Raw genomic sequence first — 14,272 nt, forward strand, 5'->3', positions numbered from 1 at the left:
TCATAAAAAAAGTAAAGTATGACGATAAATTAATTGCAAAAAGGCATAGTAAACATAATTATAGTATATGTCATTAAAAGTAATAAAAACGTAATAGAAAATAATCAAGTCATAAAAAAGTCATATACTATACTAAGTCATAAAAGTATAGTCAAAATACCATTTGAAATATCATAGTATAGTATGTCATAAAAAGTCACAGAATAGTACGTCACACTAAGTAATAGTATAGTATGCAATTAAAAAGTGATAGTATAGTATGTCATAAAAAGTAATTAAAAAAGTCTTGGAAAATATTGGAAAAAAGTGATATAGTGTAAAATGTCATAAAAAGTAATAGAATAGCATATCAAAAAAGGCATAATATAGTATGTAATTTCAAGGTTATATTATAGTTTGCCATGAACTTGAGGAAAGTGGTCATCTTAGGGCAGGGCATATAGAGGTTCTGTATCTTTTAAATGCTATAACATAGTTGTGTGGATCATAGCCCCCTGAAGCCCTCGCCCCTCCTACCTGGTCGCAGGTGTGCAGAGCGAAGATGAGGGCCAGCATGCCGGTGGACGGGTAGCGCCCGTGACCCTCGGTCCAACGCTCGTGAGCGTACTTGAAGAACACCGGGTTCACCACCAGAACCTGCACACAGTGTTACCATTATGATACATATGAGAGTGTTCACAGGCTTTCTGGTGTTTATCACATATTTTCTTAAACTTGCAGTATCATCTGTGTGATTATACAGATGATAGGGTGTTCTGGGTGACATTTTGGAAACGCCCACATGTATGAACATATTTTTCAGTTATTGAAACCAGAAGTGAAAAATGTAATAAAAGCGTGACACTTAAAAGCAGTCAAAAATTCTTCTTAAGGGCGGAAGTAGTACAAACAACAACAGAGTGTAATCAGAGAGCATGATGGAACATTTATTTTACCTTGTCTTTATCAGCCTCCACTCGTTCTTTAACCCTCATGTAGGTCCTGGACACACAGACACACAAATAAATACCGGTCAGAGTTTATGTCAGGACTGTATTTTAGAAAATACAGCACCATATAAAAGATATGAATATTGTATGTACAACAATGCTAAACAATAAAAGTTAGCCCTCATTTTGATGCTTATGTATTCTCAAATGTATAAACACAAAACTAAGAACTAAAAAGTCAAACTGTATGGTAATTTCTCTTCTGTTATTATAATAATATATTATTGAAGTTTACTTACTAATTGTATATTTTTTAACCATTATTAAACATTGTTTCTACAATGTTTGTATATTTGAACGTTTTTTTAATTAAGATCAAGATTAGATATTTGTAGGGGTGTCCCGAATACCATTTTTCGGGTTCCGGATATTCGGTAGTAATCAGCAGGGGGGAGGGGGGGGTGCGTAGTAATCAGCAGCGAACCGCTTCAACACGTGTATTTCGGTTTATTCACGGCATTCTTTTTGTTATTCTACAGTATTGTTGTTTTATAGTTATTTGTTAATGTAACCCAATTTATGTTCTTTGAAATTGAAAAGGATATTGCATTGTGTTTGTTACTTTCGTTGCAGTTGTATATGTCTTAAGTGTAATTTGGCTTGGCTTTCTATTTTGTATGGACATGCTTTTATTTTGAAGGAGAGTTAGCGCAGTTGACAAGAAGTTGTTGTTGCTATGGAAACAACGTGACAGAGATGAATGGAGAAAAAGTAATATCTACATATAAAGACAGAAAGTAAACGATAGCGTTTAGGGTTAAGTGTTAGCACCCTCCGAAGAGGCGCAAGCTCTTACGTTGATATTGGAGATTTCAATAAATAAAAAAATAAAAACGAAAAAGAAAAAAAAGATGAATATCCGAATCACGAAATTGAAACCCGAATAGTACTCCAACGAACGAATATTCGGGTACAGCCCTAGATATTTGCATGCAAGTCTGAAAGTTCACATCTTGCTATGACTAGTAACTAGATAGGAAAACATGTGAACATTTTGAGTGTATTTGTATTCAGATTTGGTACGTTTTGACTTCTCCGGTGGACAGTGCGCTGGTCAGCCACTCCATGTCTCGCAGTTTGAACGGCAGCAGGACGAGGCTGACGCCGTGCGCCACGTCCACCGCGCTCTCCGGGTACAGGAAGTGATGCGTGGTCCGATTCCCAACGTCTTTCTCAAACCCTCGAGTCACCGCCTTGTTCATCCTGTTGAGGAGACAAGTGAGGAGGAAAATAAATAGGCTGGATGAGACTGACGAAGGAGGAGGATGAGACTGATGAAGGACGTTGAGAAAGAAGAAGAAGATGTGGAGGACAGTGGAGAGGAGGAGGAGGCAGAGGATGAGGAGCAGAGGATCAAGAGGATAAGTTAGGACGTACCGGATTACAGAGTTGTGGGAATTGATCAGGTCTCCGTTTCCTGAGTCCCGCAGGTTGCCGGAGTTTCCGACTACCGCACAACGACGGCAACTGGAGGAGAGGGGCCTGAAGTCCACAGTGGGCGGGGAGATGACCTTAAACATGTCGGACATCACCTTCTCTAACGTCTGATCATTGCCGGCCCTCTGGAGACTCTGTGGAGAAATACAGCATGTTGCAATATGTTATTAATATATAGCTTTTCTCAAAATACACTCAACATCTCTAAAAACGTTTTTTCTTCATTCATGTTTTTGTTTTATGATGTTAAGGTGAGGCAAGCAAGTTGATGAATATAGATTGAAGTGCTTTACATTAGAAGTTAAAAGCGTCTAGACAAAATTCAGAAGAAATACAGTCATTTAAAAGCCAAGAAAATATAAATACAATTAACCAAAAATAGATTAAAGAAATAAAATACCAAAAGTTACAGTGTTAGATATGAATAGTTATTTGATTTAGGCACACACACACACACACACACACACACACACACACACACACACACACACACACACACACACACACACACACACACACACACACACACACACACACACACACACACACACACACACACACACACACACACACACACACACACACACACACACACACACACACACACACACACACACACACACACACACACACACACACACACACACACACACACACACACACACACACACACACACACACACACACACACACACAGATTATGTTAGCAGTCTGAACCCTCCCCCCTTTAATCTACTAATGGTTTCTGCAGCAGGACGTGATCTATAAATGCAGGACACAGACTCATCTGTCTCTTCAGACTGTGGCTGTCTTTTAGAAAAGCCAATTTAAGACTTGTTTTATGTTTTATATTTTGAAAATAATGACTATGTACTGATAAGCTCTGTAAAACCATCATGCAGGACATTATACATTGGTCTTTGGCATTCTAATCACACATCTTTGATCTGTGATCAGCTGATATAACCCATAGCAGTGTTGGTGTATCAATTCAATGCTTCCAGTGTACAGCCTGCAATCATTCTGTGTGTTATTGCTCTAACGTGCAGTTATATTTATCGGATTAGCTTCATTGTTAGTGTAAAACATCAAGATAAATATTTTAGTTATCTTTCATTTAATCGGTGCTTGTGGTATAAAACTATGCACTTTAGATTAAATGTCATAAAAGGTTCCCAAAGCGCTCAGCCACTAATTATCGGCTGATTTCCAATCAAAATAGTAATCATAGTAATAGGCTGCTCTTTAATTAGCTTTGAGCAACACAGCTGAACACACAAGCACAAACCGTGGGAAACTTGCTGTTGCAGATAGGTATGGCGCCTGTCTGGTCTACTATCACTTCTGCTTGACTTTTCTATCAGTTGTGAACTTGTGACCAAATTGTTTCAGACGCACAAACGCGCACAGAAACTAGAAATGTGCCTACAAATTTTAGATTGAGTTTTAGAATTAGAACAAAAATAGAGTTGAATGCTGCAGATACATTTCTTCAAATAGACACGATGAGCTGTGATCATGCCATGCTTCAAGTGATTGGTGATAGGAACCCAACATTCAAGCTTTGACTGCACCTTTCATTCAAATCCTTAATTTCTGTGTGTAACATAATTGTTTGGCTTATTCGTAGCTAATGTGCTTGCACGATTCTTCCTGTTCTAAATCTCATGGTTTATTGCACTTATTGTACTTTTTAAAAAAAATAAAACCAGCAGCGTAATGAAATGTAAAATATAGTTTTAAAAACATTTAAAGAATGTAAAGTACACATTTTCTCAGATGTTTTCATTATTAGCAATTGCATTTGACTGCTTTTGTCCCTCACCAGCCACCATGCGAGCGCCTGGGGGTCCAGGTTGTTGTCGGTGTCCCGGAGGACGGCCTGCTGTTTGGGGTCGTAGCGTCGGCTGAACCAGTCCGACCTCCCCAGCTCTGAAATACAGGACTCAGTACAACCACACAACCTGACAGAGGAGGACACAGAGGAGTCAGACAGGGACAAAATAGGGAATCATGGGAAACTGAGTCTGTGACCTTGTACGTCTTACCTTGTGTTACTTTGGGACATTTTTAAAGGCCTCTCCTTGGCTTTAGGTTGGATGATGATGGGAGCTGGGGGGGTCCTTGGAGGGTCAGGGGTCGGATCAGCAGGAGGCACCGTGTGATCAACTACTGCAAACACAAACAGACAGAGAGTCAGAGAACAGTGCATCATGGGAGATCTGCTAACATCATTACCATCTGCTGCTGTACTTCTGCTACTACTAAGAGGCTGCTAATAATATTATAATGTTAATATTAAATATTATTCTGAAATGTGCTATTCTACACAATAGGTACTTTTACTTTTTGTACTTTGAGTATAATTTGTCAGCAATACTTTTAGAATTTTACTTGAGTAAATATTTGGATAACACAACTAAAGCTGCTGCTACTACTATAGCTTTTGATTATATTATTTGTACAACAAATGATATTTTTGTACAGTTTACAATGGTATGAAAACTGTTTTAATTTTTGTCCAACTTTGGTTGAAGTTCAAAACATTTACAACATAAGGTCAGTTTTTCCTCAGAAAGTGTTTAATCCTGTGATAGATAAATACACATTAGCAATTATATAAGAAATATAATAATGAATTCAATGCGACAAAAATCTCTCCACTTATAGTAGTAATTTGGTCATGTGATAAAAATAGACTTAGCCGCACGCCACTTAAACACAACAAAAACAGCATCTGGTGGAGACAGAAGTTAGCGTGTGAATGACACCAAAACAAAGCAGCATAGTTTAGGCTGGAAAATGCTTACAATGTTACAGACATTGCATTCAACAACTTCCACGTTACGTTTTTTTTGGCGTAAATCTGCAATTTAAGGGGAGGGATACAGCCCTGCAGAAGCACACTACAATACATTGTGGCAGTGTTCTGGGAAACAAGAAGGCCTCATTTAGACCAATTTGAAAACCAATTGTACCGAAATATTGTGGATTTACTTTTTGACAAACTCCTCACCTGTCTCCCTGCCGGTGGCCGTGGTCCAGGTTAGTGGCAGAGATGGGAAGTGTCTCTTTGGAATGCCCTGACTGGCGAGCATGAGGAAGAGGAGGGCAGTGATCATCAAGGCAACGCACAGCTTCTTCCTCAACAACATGGCTGGACGGAGGATGAGTGGGTGGTGGTGGGAGGAAGGTGGGTTTGGTTGTGAGCTGTCAGAACTGCTGCTACGTCAGCATATTTGGACCCTGTCATCTGGACATGTCAGTCCATTCTGTTGTGTCTTCCCTCAGCTTCATCTCCACAAAGTCTGAACCCTCCGTCCTCTGGTCCTCGCTGCTCTCGGATTGGTTTTGAGAGATCAAAGGTCCGACCTGGGTAAGGCAGAAAAGCACAGAGACATCAGCATCATCCAAAATAACACAGAGAAATACTGTATTTGTCCAGTTAGAAATGGTAGAGGAGAAGAGTAACACATATAAATGAAGAGGCAAGCACATAACAAATAAATAAATAAGTACACATCCATGGTATAAAGAAATAATTAACAGAATTATAAAAGTGAAAATATAAAAGTAATGAGGTAGCTGCAAGTGACAACATTAATTGAGAGTAAAATGTGTAGTGCACATAGCACAGTTATCTCTCAGTGGTGTTCATTCTGAGTATTAAGAGGAAACTAATTTACATTTGCTCAAAGTAAATAATTATTTCGGGGGTTTTCATTCAAATGTTTTATTAAAGGTTTTCAGAGAAAGTTACAAATGAGAAAAAAGAGAAAATGCAGATTTTTTGTTATTGAGATTTTATAAATATCATTGATGGTTCCATTAGAAAGCTGCTGGACCCTTTCTTTTAAACAGGTGTCCGACTGCAAATTACGTTTTTGAAATAAAAGCACAATATTTAGTAGATAAATGCAAAATTGTAGGAACATTTTAAATCTTTTTTTTTTCCCAAACATTTTTACTTAAGACTTTAATACGCTCTGGAGTTAGCCAACACAGCCAACACAGGAATTGAACACTGGAGAAGCTCCACAGCACTCAATGTTGATTCAGAATATAATAGTCAACATTAGAAAATACATTTTAAACTATTTGATGCAGAACATCATATTTGTATATATACTTTTTTTCTTGTTTTTATACATAAAATAATATCCATAACAACGTTTGAATGGTAGAAACATACAAACTATTTATAACAAATTAATCATCCATGTCAAACTATTTATAACAAAAAAAACAAAAAAAAACAATTTATAACAAATATATTTTTGCTTAATAAACTATTCAAAAATAAATGAGTTATACATAGCAAACCATCCATAACACACGAGAAACATACAAACGATTTATAACAAACTAATCATCCATAACAATCTCTTTGCTAAAGCACTGATGAAATCACGAGTTCACTTCACCAAAAGCCTTGAGGTTCAACACAGACAACATGAGGTCGGTACTATAACCGGACATGGTGGTCATGATGACGATTGAGGTGTTTTTTCTAACAATGCCTCAACTTCTACCTCACAGGCAAAAGGAAGGGAGATAGGCCAGCTTTTAAATGTTTGCTGATGAATGGATTCCCCCTCTTCCTCCCTCTTCCTCCGACACATCCTCCTCAGGCAGGAATGTCTCCCCACACACAGAGTCGCTCTCTGAATACCAATCGGATCTGGATTCAGTTCAGCCTCTCCTGTTTCAGCTCTCACTGTGTGTATAGCAGATCACACACACACACACACACACACACACACACACACACACACACACACACACACACACACACACACACACACACACACACACACACACACACACACACACACACACACACACACACACACACACACACACACACACACACACACACACACACACACACACACACACACACACACACACACACACACACACACACACACACACACACACACACACATCACTTCAGGGGACTATACATTGACTTACATGCATTTCCTGGAGACTTATCCTAACCTTAACCAACACATGCCTAACCCTAACCAAGTCTTCACCCTAAAATTAATGATTCCCCTCATGGGGACCTCCATTTTGTCCCCATAAGGGAGGCGAGTCCCCACACGTGACTGTGTAGACAGATTTATATGGGCTCAGAACAGTCTCATAATACACACACGCACACAGAAGGATTCACACTTGTATTTCATGATCCGCAAAAGGATTCAAACTTGTATTTCTGGATCCACACTTGTGTTTTTCAATGCACACACAAATGTGTTCCGTTTCATATACATGTAAATAAATCCAAATACAGAAAAAAGTTTTACATATGTATTTTTGATCCTCACATATTTGTTTTCCATTTAAAACCTCTGCACCTGCAAACACAAACCGCTTTCTGTGCACAGATCGCTGTGCATTCGTGTGTGGGTTTTTTGAGACTCCCCTGACGGTCAGCCGATTCATACTTGTAATTTTTTCTATCTATAGCCAATCAGATGTCTCCTTCATTCTAAGCCAATCACATGAGCGTGCCCCCACGAGGGTATGATTTCTTGCGTTCATGACACTTCATATACGCATTTTGCGCTGTCCGGTCAGCTCGCTAAACAGAGGGCGGAGCTTCAGGTGATCATGCTTAGAGTCAGGGCCGCCCCTCCCTACAGGCCAATCACGCAGGCTGCATGGGGCCCCGCCTTGCGCAGGGGGCCCCGCCCAGAGGGCCTCAGCTGCTGTGCGCAGTTCTCCACTCAGTTCTCCGCACCCCCCATTTTTTCCCCTTTTATTCATTTTTATGTCTATTTGCACATTTCATGGTGATGCTCAGCCTCAGCAAGTTTATTTATATAGCACCTTTCAACACAAGGCAATTCAAGGTGCTTTACAAAAATGAAAGACATTCAGACAAAGGCATTTAAAAACAGTAAAAGATAATAAAAGAAACATTAAAAGAAAAAATACATGAATAAAAAGTACATGAATAAAAAGTAAACTTTTACTCCTAACAGTCATCATCATGTCAACCACAACACAGAGAAATACTGATAGAAATGTGTGTGTAGTTGTTGATACATTGCTGACAGAGGGAACTAGAATACAGATTTAAGAAATATCAGTTTTTGAGCACGTCATAAGCATGTTTTGTCTTGACTATATTACAACTATATTATAATAAAAATAATATATTTATATTATTTAATTGATTATGATTATCATTATTAGTAGAAGTAGTTTATTTGCATTAATTATATTTTAATCTTTTTGAGGCTAGTAATTGGCAGGAAATGCAGACGTATTCACCTGTAAACGCATACTGAACGACATACATGCACATTTACCATTTACCTCACTGTATACAAAGTAACTGTGTTGATAATAATAATAATAAACAGGAATTATATTTGCAAAGTAGCCTACTTTGTTTCCAAAAACAACTGTCGGTTGGGGGGGGGGCCTCATCTCACAATGTCGCTTGGGGCCCCAAGTTGGCCAGGGGCGGCCCTGCTTAGAGTAGACGACAGAGTACAGCTACTTGCAATGGGCCTGGTCTACAAGATCCACTACACCTCTATGGTACCCATGTACATGTCAAAATTCTTCCCAAAGGTCAAGGAATACCATGATCATAACACCAGAGGGAGCTCCACAAATCATGTGAAACCCAGATTTGGCACAAAAAAGGGGGAATACACGTTTCGCAATTATGCCACATCAAGGTGGAACGCTCTTCCCACAACTATAAAGGAAAGTAAAACTATACTTACCTTCAAAACCTCTCTTAAAGAGCACCTTCGGGGGAGAGCATTGCAAAACTGGCCCCGGTAATGGTACAAATCTCAACCTGTCGTTCAATGGACAGCTTCCCCCCCCCCCCCCCCCCCATCTATGTATATACTCGCATTTTAGACTCTGTTACTAACTGTATGTCTGTAGACTTGGTATGTCTTAAATGTCCGGTTAGGATGTATTAGAACGAAATCTAAAATGAAAATTGTAAACAAGCAATCTGTATGTAAAAAAACCACCTGTATGTAAATTGTAAATAAGCCATCTGTATGTCAAATATGTCTTAAATGACATGATGAATTGGAAATGGGGGACCCTGATGTAAACAAGACGAAAGTCTTTCTCTGGTCTGCATCCCCTTAACAATTGTATGTTTTGAGCTGTACTGTACTGTACCCAATATACAAGCTGTTAATAAACTTTTCAATCAATCAATCAATCAATCAATGCAGAGCTGCGTGTCTCCGTCAGACTCAGCAGCTGATCTGATCTCTCTCGCGTCCGGTTATACTTCACTCGCGTTTATGTCCATATCGATCAGATCCAGCTCTCCTGATCGGCCTTTATAGAGAGCAACGACGGGGCTCCCCCCGTTGACAGTTCACTGTCTAGCACTGGCTTCGTAGTGCACTGATCGATTAGGCTAAGCTAGCATGTAGCTGCTCCCTCCACACTCACAACAACTTCATACAGACATAAATAAAGCAGCTGTATTCGCCATACAGGAAACACACATTTAAAACGGTTTTGCCTGCCGTTTTTGTGTACACAAGCATTCATCAATGGTTCGGAAAGTGGCGCTGTACCTTAATAATATAAAAGATTGTATTTGCGTGCATTTCCTGTTCGGAAAGTGGCAATGTACTGAGAGTGGAGGTGTCCTGAGATCAGCGCCCACAGGCAGGCTCCATGGACCTGTCAGCTCCGGACTGCGCAAAATGCGTACATGAAGCGCTACGTCATGAACGCAATACATCTACCCTCGTGGGGGCGTGCTCATGTGATTGGCTTAGAGTTGAGGAGACATCTGATTGGCTATAGGTAGAAAAAATTACAAGTACGAATCGGCTGAGCGTCAGGGGAGTCTCAAAAACCCACACACGAATGCACAGCGATCCGTGCACAGAAAGCGGTTTGTGTTTGCAGGTGCAGAGGTTTTAAATGGAAAACAAATATGTGTGGATCAAAAATACATATGTAAAACTTTTTTCTGTATTTGGATTTTATTTACATGTATATGAAACGGAACACATTTGTGTGTGCATTGAAAAACACAAGTGTGGATCCGGAAATACAAGTGTGAATCCTTCTGTGTGCACGTGTGTATTATGAGACTGTTCTGAGCCCATAGATTTAGGTCCCCACAAGTATAGTAATGCTAGGACACACACACACACACACACACACACACACACACACACACACACACACACACACACACACACACACACACACACACACACACACACACACACACACACACACACACACACACACACACACACACACACACACACACACACACACACACACACACACACACACACACACACACACACACACACACACACAATAGCATTACATTCCTTCTAAAGCTCCTTTCAAACCTGCACCTGCTTGTTGCATAAATGTGAGGCCAATTTCACATATTTGTATCAGGACCAAAACATCCACATTGATTTCAAGACATAAATCTGACGAGGTAGGACACAATTAAGTGTAAAAGCCACGCTTATTCAAAGGTTTCAGTAACAAGAAGTTCAAGACTGAAAGAGAAATTATATACACTGAACACAAATATAAATGCAACACTTTTGTTTTTGCTCCCATTTTTCATGAGATGAACTCACAGATCTAAACATTTTCTATATACACAAAATAACCATTTCTCTCAAATATTGTTCACAAATCTGAAAAAATCTGTGATAGTGAGCACTTCTCCTTTGCCGAGATAATCCATCCCACCTCACAGGTGTGGCATATCAAGATGCTGATTAGACAGCATGATTATTGCACAGGTGTGCCTTAGGCTGGCCACAATAAAAGGCCACTCTAAAATGTTCAGTTTTATCACACAGCACAATGCCACAGATGTCTCAAGTTTTGAGGGAGCGTGCAATTGGCATGCTGACAGCAGGAATGTCCACCAGAGCTGTTGCCCGTGAATTTAATGTTAATTTCTCTACCTTAAGCCGTCTCCAAAGGCGTTTCAGAGAATTTGGCAGTACATCCAACCGGCCTCACAACCGCAGACCACGTGTAACCACACCAGCCCAGGACCTCCACATCCAGCATGTTCACCTCCAAGATCGTCTGAGACCAGCCACTCGGACAGCTGCTGCAACAATCGGTTTGCATAACCAAATAATTTCTGCACAAACTGTCAGAAACCGTCTCAGGGAAGCTCATCTGCATGCTCGTCGTCCTCATCGGGGTCTTGACCTGACTCCGGTTCGTCGTCGTAACCGACTTGAGTGGGCAAATGCTCACATTCGATGGCGTCTGGCACATTGGAGAGGTGTTCTCTTCACGGATGAATCCCGGTTTTTACTGTTCAGGGCAGATGGCAGACAGCGTGTGTGGCGTCGTGTGGGTGAGCGGTTTTCTGATGTCAATGTTGTGAATCGAGTGGCCCATGGTGGTGGTGGGTTATAGTATGGACGACGAACACAGGTGCATTTTATTGATGGCATTGTGAATGCACAGAGATACCGTGACGAGATCCTGAGGCCCATTGTTGTGTCATTCATCCACGACCATCACCTCATGTTGCAGCATGATAATGCACGGCCCCATGTTGCAAGGATCTGTACACAATTCCTGGAGGCTGAAAACATCCCAGTTCTTGCATGGCCAGCATACTCACCGGACATGTCACCCATTGAGCATGTTTGGGATGCTCTGGATCGGCGTATACGACAGCGTGTTCCAGTTCCTGCCAATATCCAGCAACTTCGCACAGCCATTGAAGAGGAGTGGACCAACATTCCACAGGCCACAATCAACAACCTGATCCACTCTATGCGAAGGAGATGTGTTGCACTGCGTGAGGCAAATGGTGGTCACACCAGATACTGACTGGTTTTCGGACCCCCCCAATAAAGCAAAACTGCACGTTTCAGAGTGGCCTTTTATTGTGGCCAGCCTAAGGCACACCTGTGCAATAATCATGCTGTCTAATCAGCATCTTGATATGCCACACCTGTGAGGTGGGATGGATTATCTCGGCAAAGGAGAAATGCTCACTATCACAGATTTTTTCAGATTTGTGAACAATATTTGAGAGAAATGGTTATTTTGTGTATAGAGAAAATGTTTTAGATCTTTGAGTTAATCTCGTGAAAAATGGGAGCAAAAACAAAAGTGTTGCATTTATATTTTTGATCAGTGTACATTCAGCCTGACACACACAATCAATGAATCACTCAAGAGACCTTAAGAAGAAATCAACCCTCACAACAGGAAAGAATGAAACAGGGAGGAATCAATAAAACACAAACAAAGACAAAGTTGAAATTAATCATTATTATTTAGTTGCGAAACACCAAACAACAATGGGGAAACATTACCTGCCCTCAAGTAATCATACAGCAATGCTCCCACGAATACAAGAAACACAGGGCAGATATACGTTTTCTAAATGACACACGAACATGTTCCCTAATCATGTTTAACGCACACACATTGTCAGGTCTCCTAAACTTGGACATGTTCCAGATGTAGAAAGGTCATCATCTCATGACGTCTTTAGGAGTCTTGCAGGATATTAATTACGCAATTAACAAAGACTTAACTTTATTCTAATCTAAATATAGCCTAATAATTAGCAAAGAGACGATTAGCCTCTTCTCTGGAAACTGTAATTCAATAACATACCTAGTGACTATGACTAGGTCCAAGATTGATATAACACCCTATTATGCCTTTTTAGGTTTTCCCTTCCCTTTAGTGTGTTTATAAAGGTTTGTGTGCATGTAAATGGTCTGCAAAGGCTAAAATCCCTGTGTTCCCTCCAGAGGGAGTTTCTCTCCCACACACTCCCCCCCTGCCTGAAACGCCTCCATTGGACTCCTTTGTTTACTTCTGTTACATAATGACAACACTGTGTAACACTTCTATTGGCCAGTGCTCGTGATAGGCTAAATAGCGGGACATCTCTTATGGCGCGTTTCCACTGCAGCGGGTAGCCCCGTTTAAGCGTCCTTAACCGTCCAGGCCGGTTTTTGGTGGCGTTTCCATATAGCCTAGTACCGGCCAGCGGGTACTTTTTCCCTCTTTTTCCGGCCTCATAAAATCGTGGTTCCCTCAGACCAGGGCCAGGGCTGAACTAGTGACGTCAACACTCTCGACTGCTGATTGGTCAGAGAGAATCGTCACAAGATTGCGCGCGAGTTCATCCCTAGCGTCGCATATATATCTAGAAGCAAGCTTGCAGCATTTTTATAAACATCATTTTGTAAACGGATGAGCTACAAAAATGGCTACGTCTAATAAGAAAAGCACACCGTGGTCGACCGAGGAGGTGACGACGTTCCTACATCTCATTGGGGATGATCAAATCCAGCGGGAGCTCGACGGAACAACTCGAAATGTGAACAAAAACAAAGCCGATCGCCCCGCCTACACTGCGTTGCTACCCCAGGTCCTAAACTGTAATGGAAATGCGCCATGGCCTGGGCCGGCCAGCGAGGCAGCCCGAGGCCAGAGCGAGGACGCTTAGGGACGCTTAAACGGGGCTACCCCGCTGCAGTGGAAACGCGCCATTAGTGTTTGACCAATCACAACAGAGCCAGCTAACCAATCAGAGCAGACTGGGCTCTGGTTTCAGACAGAGGGTGAAAACAGGTGCTGTAGCACAGGCAGTATGAGGAAAATAAAGAGCTTTTTGAACATTAAAACATGGAGACATGTCACAGTAGAAGCACCACATACAAATATAAAACCAGGTTTGTGGGCTGAACTGGAGGATCAACACTGATGCAAGAAGGGGATGAGCAGACTCTATTTTCTGAGGAAGCTGAGATCCTTCCACGTGTGCAGCAAGATGCTGGAGATCTTCTAGTCTGTTGTGG

At 41.0% G+C, this 14,272-nt stretch overlaps 1 protein-coding gene across 1 annotated transcript in view; it reads right to left on the bottom strand.

Annotated features, from left to right (window-relative positions):
* Positions 1-14,272, bottom strand: part of st3gal8 (ST3 beta-galactoside alpha-2,3-sialyltransferase 8) — a 34,013-nt gene that overhangs the window by 3,720 nt on the left and 16,021 nt on the right. The window contains exons 2-8 of the mRNA XM_034205630.1: positions 5,443-5,798; positions 4,475-4,598; positions 4,252-4,390; positions 2,367-2,560; positions 2,013-2,192; positions 936-981; positions 517-636 (exon numbers count right to left, since the gene is read on the bottom strand). Of these exons, the coding sequence (XP_034061521.1) occupies positions 517-636; positions 936-981; positions 2,013-2,192; positions 2,367-2,560; positions 4,252-4,390; positions 4,475-4,598; positions 5,443-5,581 (942 nt within the window). The 5' untranslated portion in view covers positions 5,582-5,798. The remainder of the gene's footprint in view (positions 1-516; positions 637-935; positions 982-2,012; positions 2,193-2,366; positions 2,561-4,251; positions 4,391-4,474; positions 4,599-5,442; positions 5,799-14,272) is intronic.

The sequence above is a fragment of the Gymnodraco acuticeps genome, unplaced genomic scaffold (assembly GCF_902827175.1).
Source record: "Gymnodraco acuticeps unplaced genomic scaffold, fGymAcu1.1, whole genome shotgun sequence".
Classification (NCBI taxonomy): Eukaryota; Metazoa; Chordata; class Actinopteri; order Perciformes; family Bathydraconidae; genus Gymnodraco; species Gymnodraco acuticeps.